Here is a 13,825-nt window from a genome sequence, read left to right as displayed (position 1 = left end):
AGGGAAGAGACTTGTATTCTTAATGTCTTAAATCCTCTCTGCATTGAAGATAACTTATTGAAAGAAAGTAGCATACAGAAGCACACAAAAGATTAGGTACCTGTGTACTAGGTCTGTTTGGGATGGAGTTAATTTTCTTGTTAGCAGTCCATATGATGCTGTGTTTTGGATTTGAGGCCAAAACATTGTTGGTAACATATCAGCATTTTGACTATTGCTGAGCAATTCTTGCACAGCACCAAGGCTTTCTCTTTCTCTCACTCAACTCCCCCAAGCAGACAAGACTTGGGGGAAGGAGTGGGCAAGAGATTGGGAGTGGACACAGCCTGGTCAGCCAATCCAAGTAGCTGGCCAAAGGAATATTCCACAACAACTAACAAACATCATGCTAAGTGATTAAAAAAAAAAAAGGGCGGGGGGGGGAGTGGGTGCAGGTCTCATTCAAGGTAGTTCTGTGTTGCAAAATATATTTATTCTGTTCTCTCTTAAACAGCTTTGATATTCTTCTTTATATTTTTATATATATATATGTAATGGTGATAATTAATGGATTTCTATTAATTCAGGCAAAAAGACTATTGCTTTGTTGTAGGTAAAAGAAAGAATGACATAAGGAATTTCCACTAGATAGACATAAAAATATTTTCACTCTTATCTTAAACCTAAATAATCCAATACTTAGGTATATGTACTTTGTTTCATCTTAATGCAGTATTCTGAAGCCAAGAAATAGAGCATTTAAAATTATTTTAAGGCAAACTATAGGTTTCTTTCGCCATTACTCTTCTTGTGGATGAGTGCATTTTCCATGGTTTCCCAACTAACGAATCTGCCACTTTTAATGCTTCTCTCAGGTTAGGCTGGGAAAATTATAATTTTTAGGAGTTAACATTTAATAAATGATATGAATCAAAATAACTTTTCTGTCTCCCTCAAATGTTCTTCAACACCTTCCTTTTCCTTTATTGGCATCCTCTCATAACAGCCACCACACAATTCTAGTAGCCTACAAGGTAATTTTTGACAGAGTTTTACAGAGAATGTAAAATGTGATTTCAGAAGGAAAGTACTGTCTCAGACATAAGGGCGGCATAGTAGCATGCAGAGCTGTAATAGCAGCTTTAGTTAAAAAAGGAAATGTAATAATGTATAAAATACACTTGATGAATTCATTTGAAAACATTACTACCAATGATAAATCTGTATTTTTTCATGTTTCCAATTTTATACTGGTACTTTTTTGAAAGTACAAAATCTAAGTGGTCTAAGAATAGAAGTGAACTCATTTTCTTTCTCATCTTCCCATGCACGTTACATTTTTAACTCTGTTTCTTCATTCTTGTTGGAATTCATTTTATAGCAAATGAAAGGATACACAAACCAAAAATAGATATTTTTGCATTTCTTCATAAAAGAACACGCACTAGAATACCACGTGTTATGTTACATAGAGCTAATAGGCACAAGTACTAATGAGTGTGTTATAATAATTAGTGCTCATCTGAAATTATTATTATTTTTTTTTTCTTTTTAATGCTGGCTAGTTTAAGCGAAAAGAAACAATCCAGGTAGGTAAAATGATATAATCCAGAGCAGACTGATAGTTTTAATTTTGTGATTTTGAGTGTTAAATATTGTGAAAATTGTTGCTGTAGAATAACTTTATAAGGAGGGTCATTTCATTTTAAGTCTTGCGCATCTCTTGATAAACTTTTGACAAGTTTTTCTATGAACAGCCTATTAACAGGAGCTGGTTTTCCTGACAGATTATACCCCTCACTTCCAATTCCCACAAAAATTCTTAGCCGCACAGCTACAATACCTTTGCTCACTTTCTCTGCCCATCACACTTTCTCTCCCTAACTATTGTCATCTAATTTTTTCTTCCACTAATGCCTTCTTTTCCAAGCTCTAGGTCCAAGACCAGGTGCCTTTTCCCTTATGTACCCATCTTTCACAATTTATGAGATCTCTTCTTCCCTGTCCCAATTGGTTGCAAATGGCTGATGTGTTCAAAAGCCCTGATGTGGCTGGCAACTGGCAAATAGATATAAAGTGCATGGTGACATTGCATAACCCTGTATATAGGTCATCAAGTTAAGAAAGGAACAACAAACACAGATAAAACAGAAAAAAAAAAAAAAAAAAGGAAAAAAAAAGTAATATATATATATACATGTATTAAATGCAATAACTTTGGAAGAATTTACTGTTATTGACTTAGAGTTGTGAATATTTTAGGGTAATTGTTTTCAATTAATGTCAGACCTAAACTGTTTAGATTTCAGGAATGTGGATTTCGATCAATGTATTGGAAACCTGAAGACTTATATGAACTCTGAAACCTGTAAGCTGAATCAAAGCTTGTGAATGAAGCCAGGTTGTAGCAGTGAACCCAGGAGTCAGTAGCTCTATTTTTGCCTTTTTAGCACTGAATTTTCCCTTGAAAATCATGTATATGATCCTGAAAAATGAAAGGGAAAACCCCTTTGAAATGTTAAATTATTTTGTGTGCTGGGCCCTATAAAAAAATTACAGCCCATGAGAAGCTTGTTTATCCATCAAAACAATCTCATTATTAGGACAGCGGTGTAGTGTGGTTTACTTCATACCTTGAAATCACTCAAAGAAATAACTGAGTGAATGATATTCACCCTCATCTCTCTATTATGTTGTTATGTGCAGCAATAGCTGGCAGCATATTAAAATAGAGATCAGGGACTGAAACCATACATTTCAATGCAGTTCTGAAATTTCAAAGCTTTTGAATTTTCCAATTTATAAAATAATAATAATAATAATAAAAAGATGATTGACTGCTTGATGATGTGACAATAGAAATAAAAACATCTGATAAGTCTTGAGGGAATTTCTTTTCCATAGTTGTTTTTCACCAGCATAAATGTAGATGTTGATTGTGTGCCTCTGGCAGCAATAACTAAAAAGGGAAGCATTAGTTTTTTTCTTCAGTAAATACTTGTCTACACGTAAAGAAAAGAAAGAAAATCCTGTCAAAATAGAAATGGACTACAATTAGAACACAAAATTGAATAGAAATCCCTCAATCTATTTAATATTAACATGCCTGGATAAACATTAAACCTTTGCTCTTTTCTGTCCCTGCTTATGAAGGTAGTAACACAGGTGTTGAACACCTAACTGCATACATATATAACATTTTTAAGGTACCAATGTCAATAGAAAAATCTAAAGATTTCTCTGAACGTAAAAGGCATCTTGAATATAATTAGTCTTTAGGTCTGAAAATTGCATGCTTCAAGGAGTTGGAAATCAGGATTTCAATTAGGTTTCTCATACATCCAAGTTTTCCTAGACTGAAAATGCATGTTTACTCTATGCACTACATGCAGAGTGTATGTAGGAAGTGCCAGTTACAGTGCATGCATGCTATCGTCTGTTGGAGTATTTACGGTAATCTCATTTTGAAGAATATGACTAGTCTATTTTTCTATGTGTTTTTAAGACTCTCTTCATACTCCTGTTACAATGGAATAGAGCATTTCAAGCATAGATAGACATTTACGTCCTAAAATATCACCATTATCACAGAATGGTGTCTGTGTCTTATGATGAGAATGATGAACTTCTCTTATAGCTCTCAAAATTGCATTAACACCTAGGAGAACAGATGAAGGTACGTTGGCTGAGAAGTAGTGTGAGGTATTTCCTCTAAGATGTTTAATGTATTAAAGCTTCCAGCTGTGATAAGATTAATACAGTTGTGATTTGAACATCAGTGTCAGCCAAGTTTAACAGATATGATATTTATTAAGTATGAAGCGAAATGTTGTCATGTTCACTCCATTTGAAAGACCATGCTGAAAAGAGGACAAATATTTTGTTAAGATCTCTGAATGTGATCAAAGTCATTTCTCTGAAGAGGACATGGATTGCCTCATTTTATCTTGGATAATTAAAAATCTCTGATTTATTTTTTAATGTTTTACACCATGGGTTTCTCTTCTGTAGTTGTCTCTGGTGGGTTATCCTTGGCTGGCTGCCAGATGCCTACTATACTGCTCCCTCATTTCTCCTTAACAAGACAGGGTTGGAAAATAGTATGAAAACAATGCATTGGTTGAGATAAAGGCAAGGAGATCACTCACCAATTATTGTCTGGACAAAACAGGCTCAACTAGGGGAAGATTAATTTAATTTATTGCCAATTAAAAAATAGAGTAGGATAGTAAGAAAAAAAAAGACTAAATCAAAAACACCTATCCCTTCTTCTAAGGCTCAACTGCATTCTTTTTTTCCCAACTCTTCCACTTCCTCCTCATCCTACCCCTCCCCAAGTGGCATAGAGAAGGTAGGTAATAGGGGTTCATAACTTTTCATTTCTGCCCCTCCTTCTTCATTCTCTTCCCTTGCTCCAGTGCGGGGTCCCTCCCATGGACACTTCATGGCCTGCTGCAATTGGGCTGCAGTTTTTCAACAACAGGTCCAGCTTAGTTCCTTCTTGTGGACTGTGGTTCTTCAAAAACTGTTCCTGCGTGGGCTTCTCTCCACAGGCTCCAGCCCGGGGCCTGCTGCTGCAGGGGCTCTCCATGGGCCGCAGCCTCCTCCAGGCCACATCCACCTGCTCCACTGGGGGCTCCTCCACGGGCTGCAGCATGGAGATCTGCTCCATTTGGGACCTATGGGCTGCAGGGGGACAGCCTGCTCCACCAGGGGCCTCTCCATGGCCTTCAGGGGAACTGCGACTCGGTGCCTGGAGCACCTCCTGCCCTCCTTCTGCACTGACCTGTGGGGCTGCATGGTTGTTCCTCTCAAATTTTCTCTCTCACAGCGGTTGTGCAGTGTTTTTCATCCTTTTAAAGGTATGTTTTCACAGAGGCACTGCCAGCATTACTGAAGGGCTTAGCTTTGACCAGCAGCAGGTGCCTTCTGAAGCTGGATGGAACTGGTTCTGTTTGAAGTGGGGAAGCTCCTGGCTTATTACAGAGGCCACCCCTGTAGCCCCCGCCCCCTGCTACCAAAACTCTGCCACATAAGCCCAATGTCACATCATGACCTGCTACTTGTCTGGTTTTGTATATCTAAAAATGACGTCATGGATATTTAAATGTTACAAAACAAGAAAGCAAGCAAGCAAACAAAATTAGAACTTTAGCTAAAACTCAAGTTAAAATATATATATATATATATATATACATAAAATACAAATCCATAATATTATGAGCACACTAGTATTCATATTTGCTTAAATTGTTGATCTCTTAATCCATCTGGTGAGACATACTGATGTGGTTATTGCCAGCAAACTACTAAGTAGTTTGGTAGATAGTTACATTAAAATCTAATGTTGGTTTTACTTTGTGATATGAAATATTAAGGTGAAAAATTAGACAATTCTATACATTTAGGAGATTTTGATTTATATTTTCTTTCCACAGAAATATCATCCAAATATATATATCATATAAATATGTCACAGAGAATTAATGTAAGTGCAATTCCTACATATTCAGTTTATTTTTAACATTCTCCTTAAAACTCAAGAATGAAACTTTGAAAATGTTAGTTCATGCAAAACTTTGGATATTTTGTCTCTTTTTTCATGACTATAGAATGCCTTTTAGGCTCTTTGCCTGAGCCTAATAAAATGGACTTCATGTGATGTACAGGAATAGCGTGCTGAAAAAAGTTGAAAATCTGCTCTGCTTAGTTTATTCTTCATTAAATAGAAAGGCTGGAAACTGAGTTGTTGTATTATTGTAGGATTCATGGATTCATCAAGTTCAAGGAATAGAGAGCCATTAGAGCTAAATATCCTGAGAGGGGAAAAACAAACAAACAAACAAACAAACAAAAAAACTAATATTATAAATGAAAGTGTACTAGCTTAATTACACAGTGAAAGGCAAGATTACAATTTGATAATCAAGTATGATGAAGAAGCTATTAGCTGGTAACTTACATAATCGATTTAATGCTGCTTAGAGGTGTATTTAAATTCATTTTTGGCATTGGGATTTAGAAGCAGTGAGAAATAGAATCAGATCAGAGAGAGAATGCTCTTTTAGAAAGGTAAAGTATGAAATGATCAAAGATGTAAATGAATTCGAAAATAAATGGAAGTCAGTTTCTTAAGTCCTATGGGAAGCCAGTACTGCAGTTTTGTCTCCATTCACTTCACTTTCTGCAAGCATTCATCTCCATCTTTTTAGAGCCTTGTCAAGTTTACTAATTTTTAGGGACTGTTGAGTAGGAATATGAAAAAAGGGAAGTAATGTTGTCCTTTCCTGTCCTTAAAAGTAAACATAGGAGGAGACAGTCCAAAGATATATATTTCACTATGAGAATTCTGTTCACTGCACAGACTGACCTGTTTTTTTTTTATTTTAATTATATTTTTTCCTCCATCTTTCAGTACTGTATCAACTGAGGTTATTGCGTATAGAGTGATGTGTGGATATGTTTGCGTCTATCTTATCTTGCTATGTATAATGAGTATTTTGGTGTTATGCAAATGCAAATCTGAAAAATTACTAACTGGCATGCTATTCACCAAATAAGAGATGGAAATATATTCTATTTTTAAAATACTAGTACTAGATTATCTTGCAGAGTGGCTTGAGTTCTCCATAAAAGTCAGTATGCAAATAAGTTTATGGTGAGATAAACTGAAAGTGAATGTGCAGAAGCTGATTGTCTACGTTAGCTCTCCAAGCTCTTAACACTGAGAAGTGGCAAATGCAAAGGCCAAATATTTATATGAGTCATAGGTATGCATTTTAAGGTGAAATAAATTGACCTTCGGATGTACTGATTGCTGTATAGTGTCTGGTGTGAGGGCCTGGTTAGCTAGGCAATGCTGAACAACAAAGTTTTAAATGAATGAACCTAATCGTGAATTTTCATTGTTGAAATTCTTTCTGTAAGGGTATATGGAACGAGAGTGTCTGCTCCTTTAACAGTATTTGGCAAGGACGTTTTTCCAATGCAACAAGGGATAGTAAGAAAAGGCGGAAGTGATGGAAACCAAGTCTGGCCAGTCGGACTAATTGATAAGGGCATGTGAGAATGTAGGAATGTTTATTGCAGCTGGACTGACAGGATTTCTAAATGGGGAGACAATCACAAGAAACAAACCTCCTAGTCACACTAATTGGTGGGCTAAAATGCTACAGGCACTACATCCAGGAAGGATGAACCTTGCATCTGGTAAGATTGTCAACTCCAGTGTCCAGACTGGGAAGGTGTAGAAACTGCAGAGCTCTTCAAATCCATCGGTAGCGTGCAAGGGGAAGTAGGAGCAGGAAGAACAAAGAGCAGGGATGGCTAGAAAAAGACCCATGTTTAAATTGGGGCCAGTAAGTGCACTTGTGTGGCCAAGCCTTGTGCCTGATCACCAGTCTGTCCTATCTTATTTCTCTCATTAAATGTTTTCTTAACTCTCTCTGCATATTCACAGTCTCTCTCCCATGTGCATGTGTTGCAAGGATTAAGTGCCAGCTGCTGTTGAGGCCTCTCTGTATGTAAGTGGAATTGCTGCCAGCTACTAGAGTCAGACACCAGGGATTTGGACGCCCCTGGCCTGTGATGCCAGCTACTGGAGAGAGGGGGGTCTCAGCATCAGCTGCTAGAGCAATTGGAGTCTTCTGCTCCCAGCCATGGGGTGGGAACAATGTCTTTTCCCAAACCAGGTTCTTGTGGGGACCGGAATGGGTGAGGCAACTGTGGGCTCCATGTTGTCAACTGGACAACTGGGCTGGGGGTCACAGCCTGTGTGCCTGGTGCCACTGCTGGAGGGGGCACATGCCTGCATTTTGCCAATCTGCTGGGGGGGGTGGGGAGGAGGTATTCACTAGCAAACTTTAAGCTGGACCAGATGGGGAGTAGTGAGGGCCTTGGATCTGGGCTGGGGTATCAGGTGGGCAGGGAGTCCATGCTGGTATGCTCAGGGGGACCTGTGAATGTGGCGTGCATGAGGGTGCAAGTGCTGTGTTTGTGCAGCAAACTTCAAGTTGGACCAGCCAGTGAGTAGGCAACCTTGAAGTGGGTATGGGGCTCAGGATCCGGAGAGGGGTGCTAGGTGACTGTGCCAGTACTATAAGAATCTCTGAATGTGTGTGTGCTTGTGAACCTAGAGCGTGTCCTGTGTATGTGCCTTCGCTAGTGAACTTTGATCTCTACCAGCTGGAGAGGAGGAACGGGTCTCAGCCAGCTGAGTCCTGTATGTAAGTTCTGCAGGAAGCAGGCCTTGGCTGGGGCAGCCTGTGTGACCAGTTGTGTCAGTGTGTTTGTGCATCTCTATCTGTGTCTGTGCGTCTCTAGGCTATGTCCTTAGCTTTGATACAGGTTGGACCTGCAAATGGGAAACAGCTGCCACATCCCCCAGCCTGGGTAGAGTCCGTATGCACCAGTCAGGGCCCTGCAGCCAGGCAGCAGCACTCCTTCGTCACTTAACACCTTAAAAGACAAAGAAAGAAACCAAAACCAAGTAACCAACCAACCAAATGAAAACCGTAAACTATTGTTAAGAAAAGCATTGTAGGAATTAAGTTTATATTCTCCTTTTGTTGTTTTGGTATTCTTTATTAAAAATCTTGTGGGGCTTTTTTTTTTTTTTTTTTGGGGGGGGGGAGCAACAGTTGTTTTGGAACACTATTAATGTCTGACATTATTCAACAGGTGAAGAATATGAAAATTATTATAAAATTATTGCTAATTGGGACAGGAAAAAATAAAAACACGAATAATTTTAAGAAATCTGCAGTGAACTTCTAGAAAATCAGGAATTTGAATTAAGAACCTGGCACGCTCTTTTTCCACATTTTCTCTTGTTCCTATTTTTAAGACAGCTTCTACTCCTTCGAATCCAACTCTGACTTTCATAGTTTTTGATTCAGTCCACAGTTCCTTGTCCTAACATCTCTTGAGTTATGCTTATTTAATTTACATTGTTATCCTGAAGTTATTTGATTAATGCAATTCACTGATTATGACACCCTGTGTACCACATGGCTTCCTTGTTACATCAGTTTAATTCCAGTACTTTATAACTGCTCATGCTGGAGTTCCACAAAACAAAAAGAACAATTGCTCAGTTATCTCAGAAATTATCAGCATTTAATGCAAATTCTGTTATTAACTTTGTTCTGCATAGAAAAGTACAAGAAATAAATGGTGTGAAAATACAGTTAATTTTTCAGGGATCAGAAGATTACTGCTAATCACGCAATGGACTTTGTCTCAAAGGCAGTACTCTCCTACAGTAAAGCTTACAATATAAACTGATGTGTTTGGTAATCTCTTTTAATTTTCTCCTCTCTTTTAGTTGATGGATGCACAGACTGGTCTGTGGATTACAAGAAATATCAAGTTCTAGTGGGAGAACCTGTTCGTATAAAATGTGCACTTTTTTATGGATATATTAGAGCTAATTACTCCCTAGCACAAAGTGCTGGACTCAGTTTGATGTGGTACAAAAGCTCTGGACCGGGAGATTTTGAGGAACCAATAGCTTTTGATGGAACTAGAATGAGCAAAGAGGAAGACTCCATTTGGTTCCGACCAACAGTGGTACAAGACAGCGGACTCTATGCATGTGTGATAAGGTACTGGATTTTAATATACTGCATTTTAATGGCACAGATATCAAGCATGGCTCTTAATAGTGAGACTTCTGTGCAAAGAAAATTACTTTTTGAGTTTGTTCCTTTTTCTTCTCCTCTTCCTATTCCCTTCCCTGAAGTTTTGTTTTGTTTTGTGCTTAATTAGAAATTGCTGCTGAATGTCTTGAATATATATATATTTTAAATTTAGGTTATATATAGCAGCATCAAAAATTTATAAGGTGGGTGGGACTGGATGTTGGGTCCTGTGTTGTTGGGTCTGATTCTGGTTTAACTCCAACAATCACTCTTTTAGAGTTAAAAGTTCCTTTTTCACATTTGGGTTTCTTTTTAAATGATTTTTGTACATTTTGTCCTGTAAAAAGTTGTCATTTGATATAAAGTACTTACATCAAGAAAAATGGAGTATCATTATGGTGAAGTTTCAGAATTTTTATGGGAGTATATCGTCTATAATCACAGCTTGTTTAACCTGATAATATAAGCTGCATGTCAGATATCTTCCAAAGGTATTTAACCTTCTGATGCATCAAGTCTTATCACCATAACTGGGGCTAGATTCATATTCCTGCTTTCCAAACAAGTGTTGAGCTACTTTTTGAATTTTTAAAATGCTTTGCTGTAAGGTATTGTTTCCAGCTCTTTGCATTCGAAAAGATCATCTAGGCAATTTGTTTTTTGTCACACAGATTTATGCTAGATTTTCACTTGATGTGAAATTATGCAAATTAGAATTTGTACCTAAGAGGTACAGAGAAGAGTCACTGCTAATTGTTCAAAGGTTTGAAACATTTGGGTTTTGTTCGTAGGCATACAGATGAAGCACTGTTCTTTTCTCTACACATATCTGTAAAAATGATGTTGTTACACACAAGAGAAAGAGTAAGGCAGCTGAGGGGCTAGACAAGGAATGTGTGATGAAACTATTCTGATGTTGCAAGGAAAATAAGAAAATATCTTACCAGAACCTGAAGAGTCCTGTGAAATTTAGTGTCTACTAGTTTTATATTTGAAGGGATGCAGGAAAGGAATGCTGTCAGAGTTGTGTGTGGTGAAGGATTTTTTTTTTTTACTAGATGTGTGTTTTTTTTTAAACATTTGTTCTTTGAGCCCTTTATATAACCTGTGAGACATTTTGGATCACATCATTAATTCAATAGCATTTTCAGCATGTTTCTTCTTCATGTTTTTTTTTCTGATGGTGATGGCTTTCTTTATAAGAAAATCACAAAATATTGCACATTATGCTACTTACTTAAAAGAGAACATTTATATATGTTTAGATTAATATGTTTTGAGATGAGTGTGTAACAGTAGCCATGAAAATGGCAACACTCTATTGGTAATTACAGGCCTGTCAGTCTCACTTCAATGCCTGGTAAAATTATGGAGAAAATTATTCTGGGAGTTATTGAAAAAAACCTGAAGGACAATGTGGTCATTGATCATAGAGAACACATGTTCATGAGGGGAAGGTCCTGCTTAACAAACGTAATTTCCTCTTCTGACTAGTGAAACCAGTGTCCTGGTTTCAGTTAGGACAGAGTTAATTTTCCTCCTAGTAGCTGGCAGGGTGCTATGTTTTGGATTAGAATGAGAAGAGCGCTGATAACATGCTGATGTTTTAATTGTTGTAGAGCAGTGCTTACACCAAGCCAAGGACTTTTCAGCCTCTCTCTGTCCTGCTAGCGAGCAGGCTAGGGATGCAGCAGGAGCTGGGAGGGGACAGACCCAGGACAGCTGACCCAAACTGGCCAAAGGGGTATTCCATACCATCTGACGTCATGCTGAACAATATATAGGGGTGGCTAGCCGGGGTGGAGGGGGGGGCCGGCTGCTCGGGGATAGGCTGGGCATCGGTCAACGGGTGGTGAGCAATTGCATTGTGCATCACTTATTTCGTACACATTATTACTATTAATACCATTATTATTATTATTGTTGTTATTCTTTTCCCTGTCTTAATAAACTGTCTTTATCTCAACTCACAGACTTCACTTTCCCGTTTCTCTCCCCCATCCCGGAGAGGGAGGGGGGAGGGTGAGCGAACGGCTGTGTGGTGTTTGACTGCCAGCCGGGCTAAACCACAACAGTCCATTTGGCGCCCAACGTGGGGCTCGAAGGGTTGAGATATCGACAGATTTGACCAGAGTGTGTTAAACTAAAATTGGTATAAGTATTCGACCTGCTTAATAGTTGCTAGTCACAATGTTGATTGCCTTAATCTCAAGTCTGCTGTGCCTGTTTCCCAAATTGAGTTTTATAGCAAGTTACTTTCTGTATGTGCTCCCTGTCGTGCTGTTTATCCTTTCCGGGCCCTGGTTTAAGATTGTTATGGTACTGTGTGGTGTAACGATGGCTTATGAAATGATGAGGTATCTGGTCATGACTCTAACCTGGTATTTGTACTCAGCACTGTCGTCGACTCTATACTTCGGAAACCATATCTCAGAAACTATTAGCAACTACACCTATTGCCTTTTTTCATCAGGGAGTCAGTCTCTGGAGGGGACAGGGGAAGATATTTTTTCCCACCTGTTCACTCTCCCTTCCTCCTTCACCACCCTCTTATCCCCCAAGCTAGTTACGGTAGCTCTCCAAGATGTTGAATATCCTTGGGATGCTCAGACCAGCATGTTCTTGTTGTTATGTCTCCTGAATGCGCTTCAGGTTTTGTTTAAGGTTAAACAACTACTTAGGAATCTCATCCGGAGATCTGTCTTGAGGCGGGATATTTGCGAGTGGCAGGGAGTGTGGGAGGATATGGGCAGGTTTCTAGGGCAGTTGGCACCTCCAGTGTTTTGGACATTCACCCCTGAACAACTGCAAAATCCTAAAAAACTGGTAGAATGCTTGAAAAAAAGGTGTCATGACTCTGGCAGTTCCAAAGTGACACAAATCACTGTGGCGTGCTGGGGTCTGGCTTGTGCCTATCGAGCTGCAATTGATGCTACTATCAACCTAGTGACAGACCCTGCGGCCGTTCCAGTCCCGGCTCCTGCAGCCATTCCGGCTCCAGCTCCCGCAGCCGTTCCAGCTCCCGCAGCCGTCCCGGCTCCAGCTCCCGCAGCCATTCCGGCTCCAGCTCCTGCAGCCGTCCCGGCTCCAGCTCCCACAGCCATTCCAGCTCCTGCAGCCGTCCCGGCTCCAGCTCCCGCAGCCGTTCCCACTCCTGTGGCTGGGTCAGAGAAACGAACTGTAGCAGTGCAAGTTGCCCCTGTAGAAAAGGTGAAAAAATGGTATAGAGACTCAGGTCGTTTAGAACGCAGAAAGTCTTCTGCTAAGTCTGGGTGTGGAGAAGACGAGGCTGGGCCATCAAGTGTGCAGGAGGATGAAGATGAGGATGAGGATGTCAGTAAGTCAACAGTAACTACCCGAACCCTATACCAGCGTGAGCTACGAGATGTGCGAAAAGATTTTGGTCGCTGTATAGGTGTATCCGGAGAGGGAGGGGGGAGGGTGAGCGAACGGCTGTGTGGTGTTTGACTGCCAGCCAGGCTAAACCACAACACTAGGTCACCCATCTAGCTGACCAAGGGAAGCCAACTGATGTAATGTTTTTGGATTTCAGTAAAGCTTTTGGTATTGGTTTTCACAGTATCCTTCTGGACAAAATGTCCAGCTAGATTAAAAAAATAAAAGTACAATGGGTGAACAATTGTTGACGGGTTGGACTCAAAGGTTTATAGTAAATGGGGTTACATCAGTCTGGTGGCCAGTCACTAGTAGGGTTCCTCAGGGCTCTGTATTAGGGCCAGTTCTCTTCAACATTTTCATAAATGACTTGAATATAGTATGAGAAAGTGTTTAGGATGTTTTAGCGTTTAGCCATTTTAATGCAGATGACACTAAATTGGGAAGACTATTGACTCTGTAAAGGATAGAGAAGCCTTGCAGAGGAATCTTGACAAATTAGAGAGCCGGGCAATCACCAACAATGCAAAGTTTAACAAGAGCAAGTGGCAGATTCTGCAACTGGGGCAGGGCAACCCTGTCAATATGTACAGACTGGGGGACCAGAAGCTGGAAAGCAGCCCTGCAGAAAGGGACCTGGGGTTTTTGGTCAATAACAAGTTGAATATAAGTCAACAGTGTGCCTTAGCAGCCAGGAAGGCCAACTCCATCCTGGGGTGCATCAAGCACGGCATTGCTAGGCAGTCAAGGGAAAAGATTGTCCTGCACTGCCCTGCACTGGTTCTGCCTCATCTTAAGTACTGTGTGCT

General features: G+C 39.7%; 1 protein-coding gene across 3 annotated transcripts in view; it reads left to right on the top strand.

The window, feature by feature from the left end:
• IL1RAPL1 (interleukin 1 receptor accessory protein like 1) overlaps positions 1–13,825 on the top strand; it is a 786,863-nt gene that overhangs the window by 430,840 nt on the left and 342,198 nt on the right. For all 3 annotated transcript variants that reach the window (XM_040531287.1, XM_040531296.1, XM_040531305.1), the window contains one exon: positions 9,305–9,584. In XM_040531287.1, the coding sequence (XP_040387221.1) occupies positions 9,305–9,584 (280 nt within the window). The remainder of the gene's footprint in view (positions 1–9,304; positions 9,585–13,825) is intronic.

This window comes from Cygnus olor, chromosome 1, assembly GCF_009769625.2.
Source record: "Cygnus olor isolate bCygOlo1 chromosome 1, bCygOlo1.pri.v2, whole genome shotgun sequence".
NCBI classification, from domain to species: Eukaryota; Metazoa; Chordata; class Aves; order Anseriformes; family Anatidae; genus Cygnus; species Cygnus olor.
Note: the sequence above shows the minus strand (reverse complement) of the source record. Positions and strands in the feature narration are given on the sequence as shown.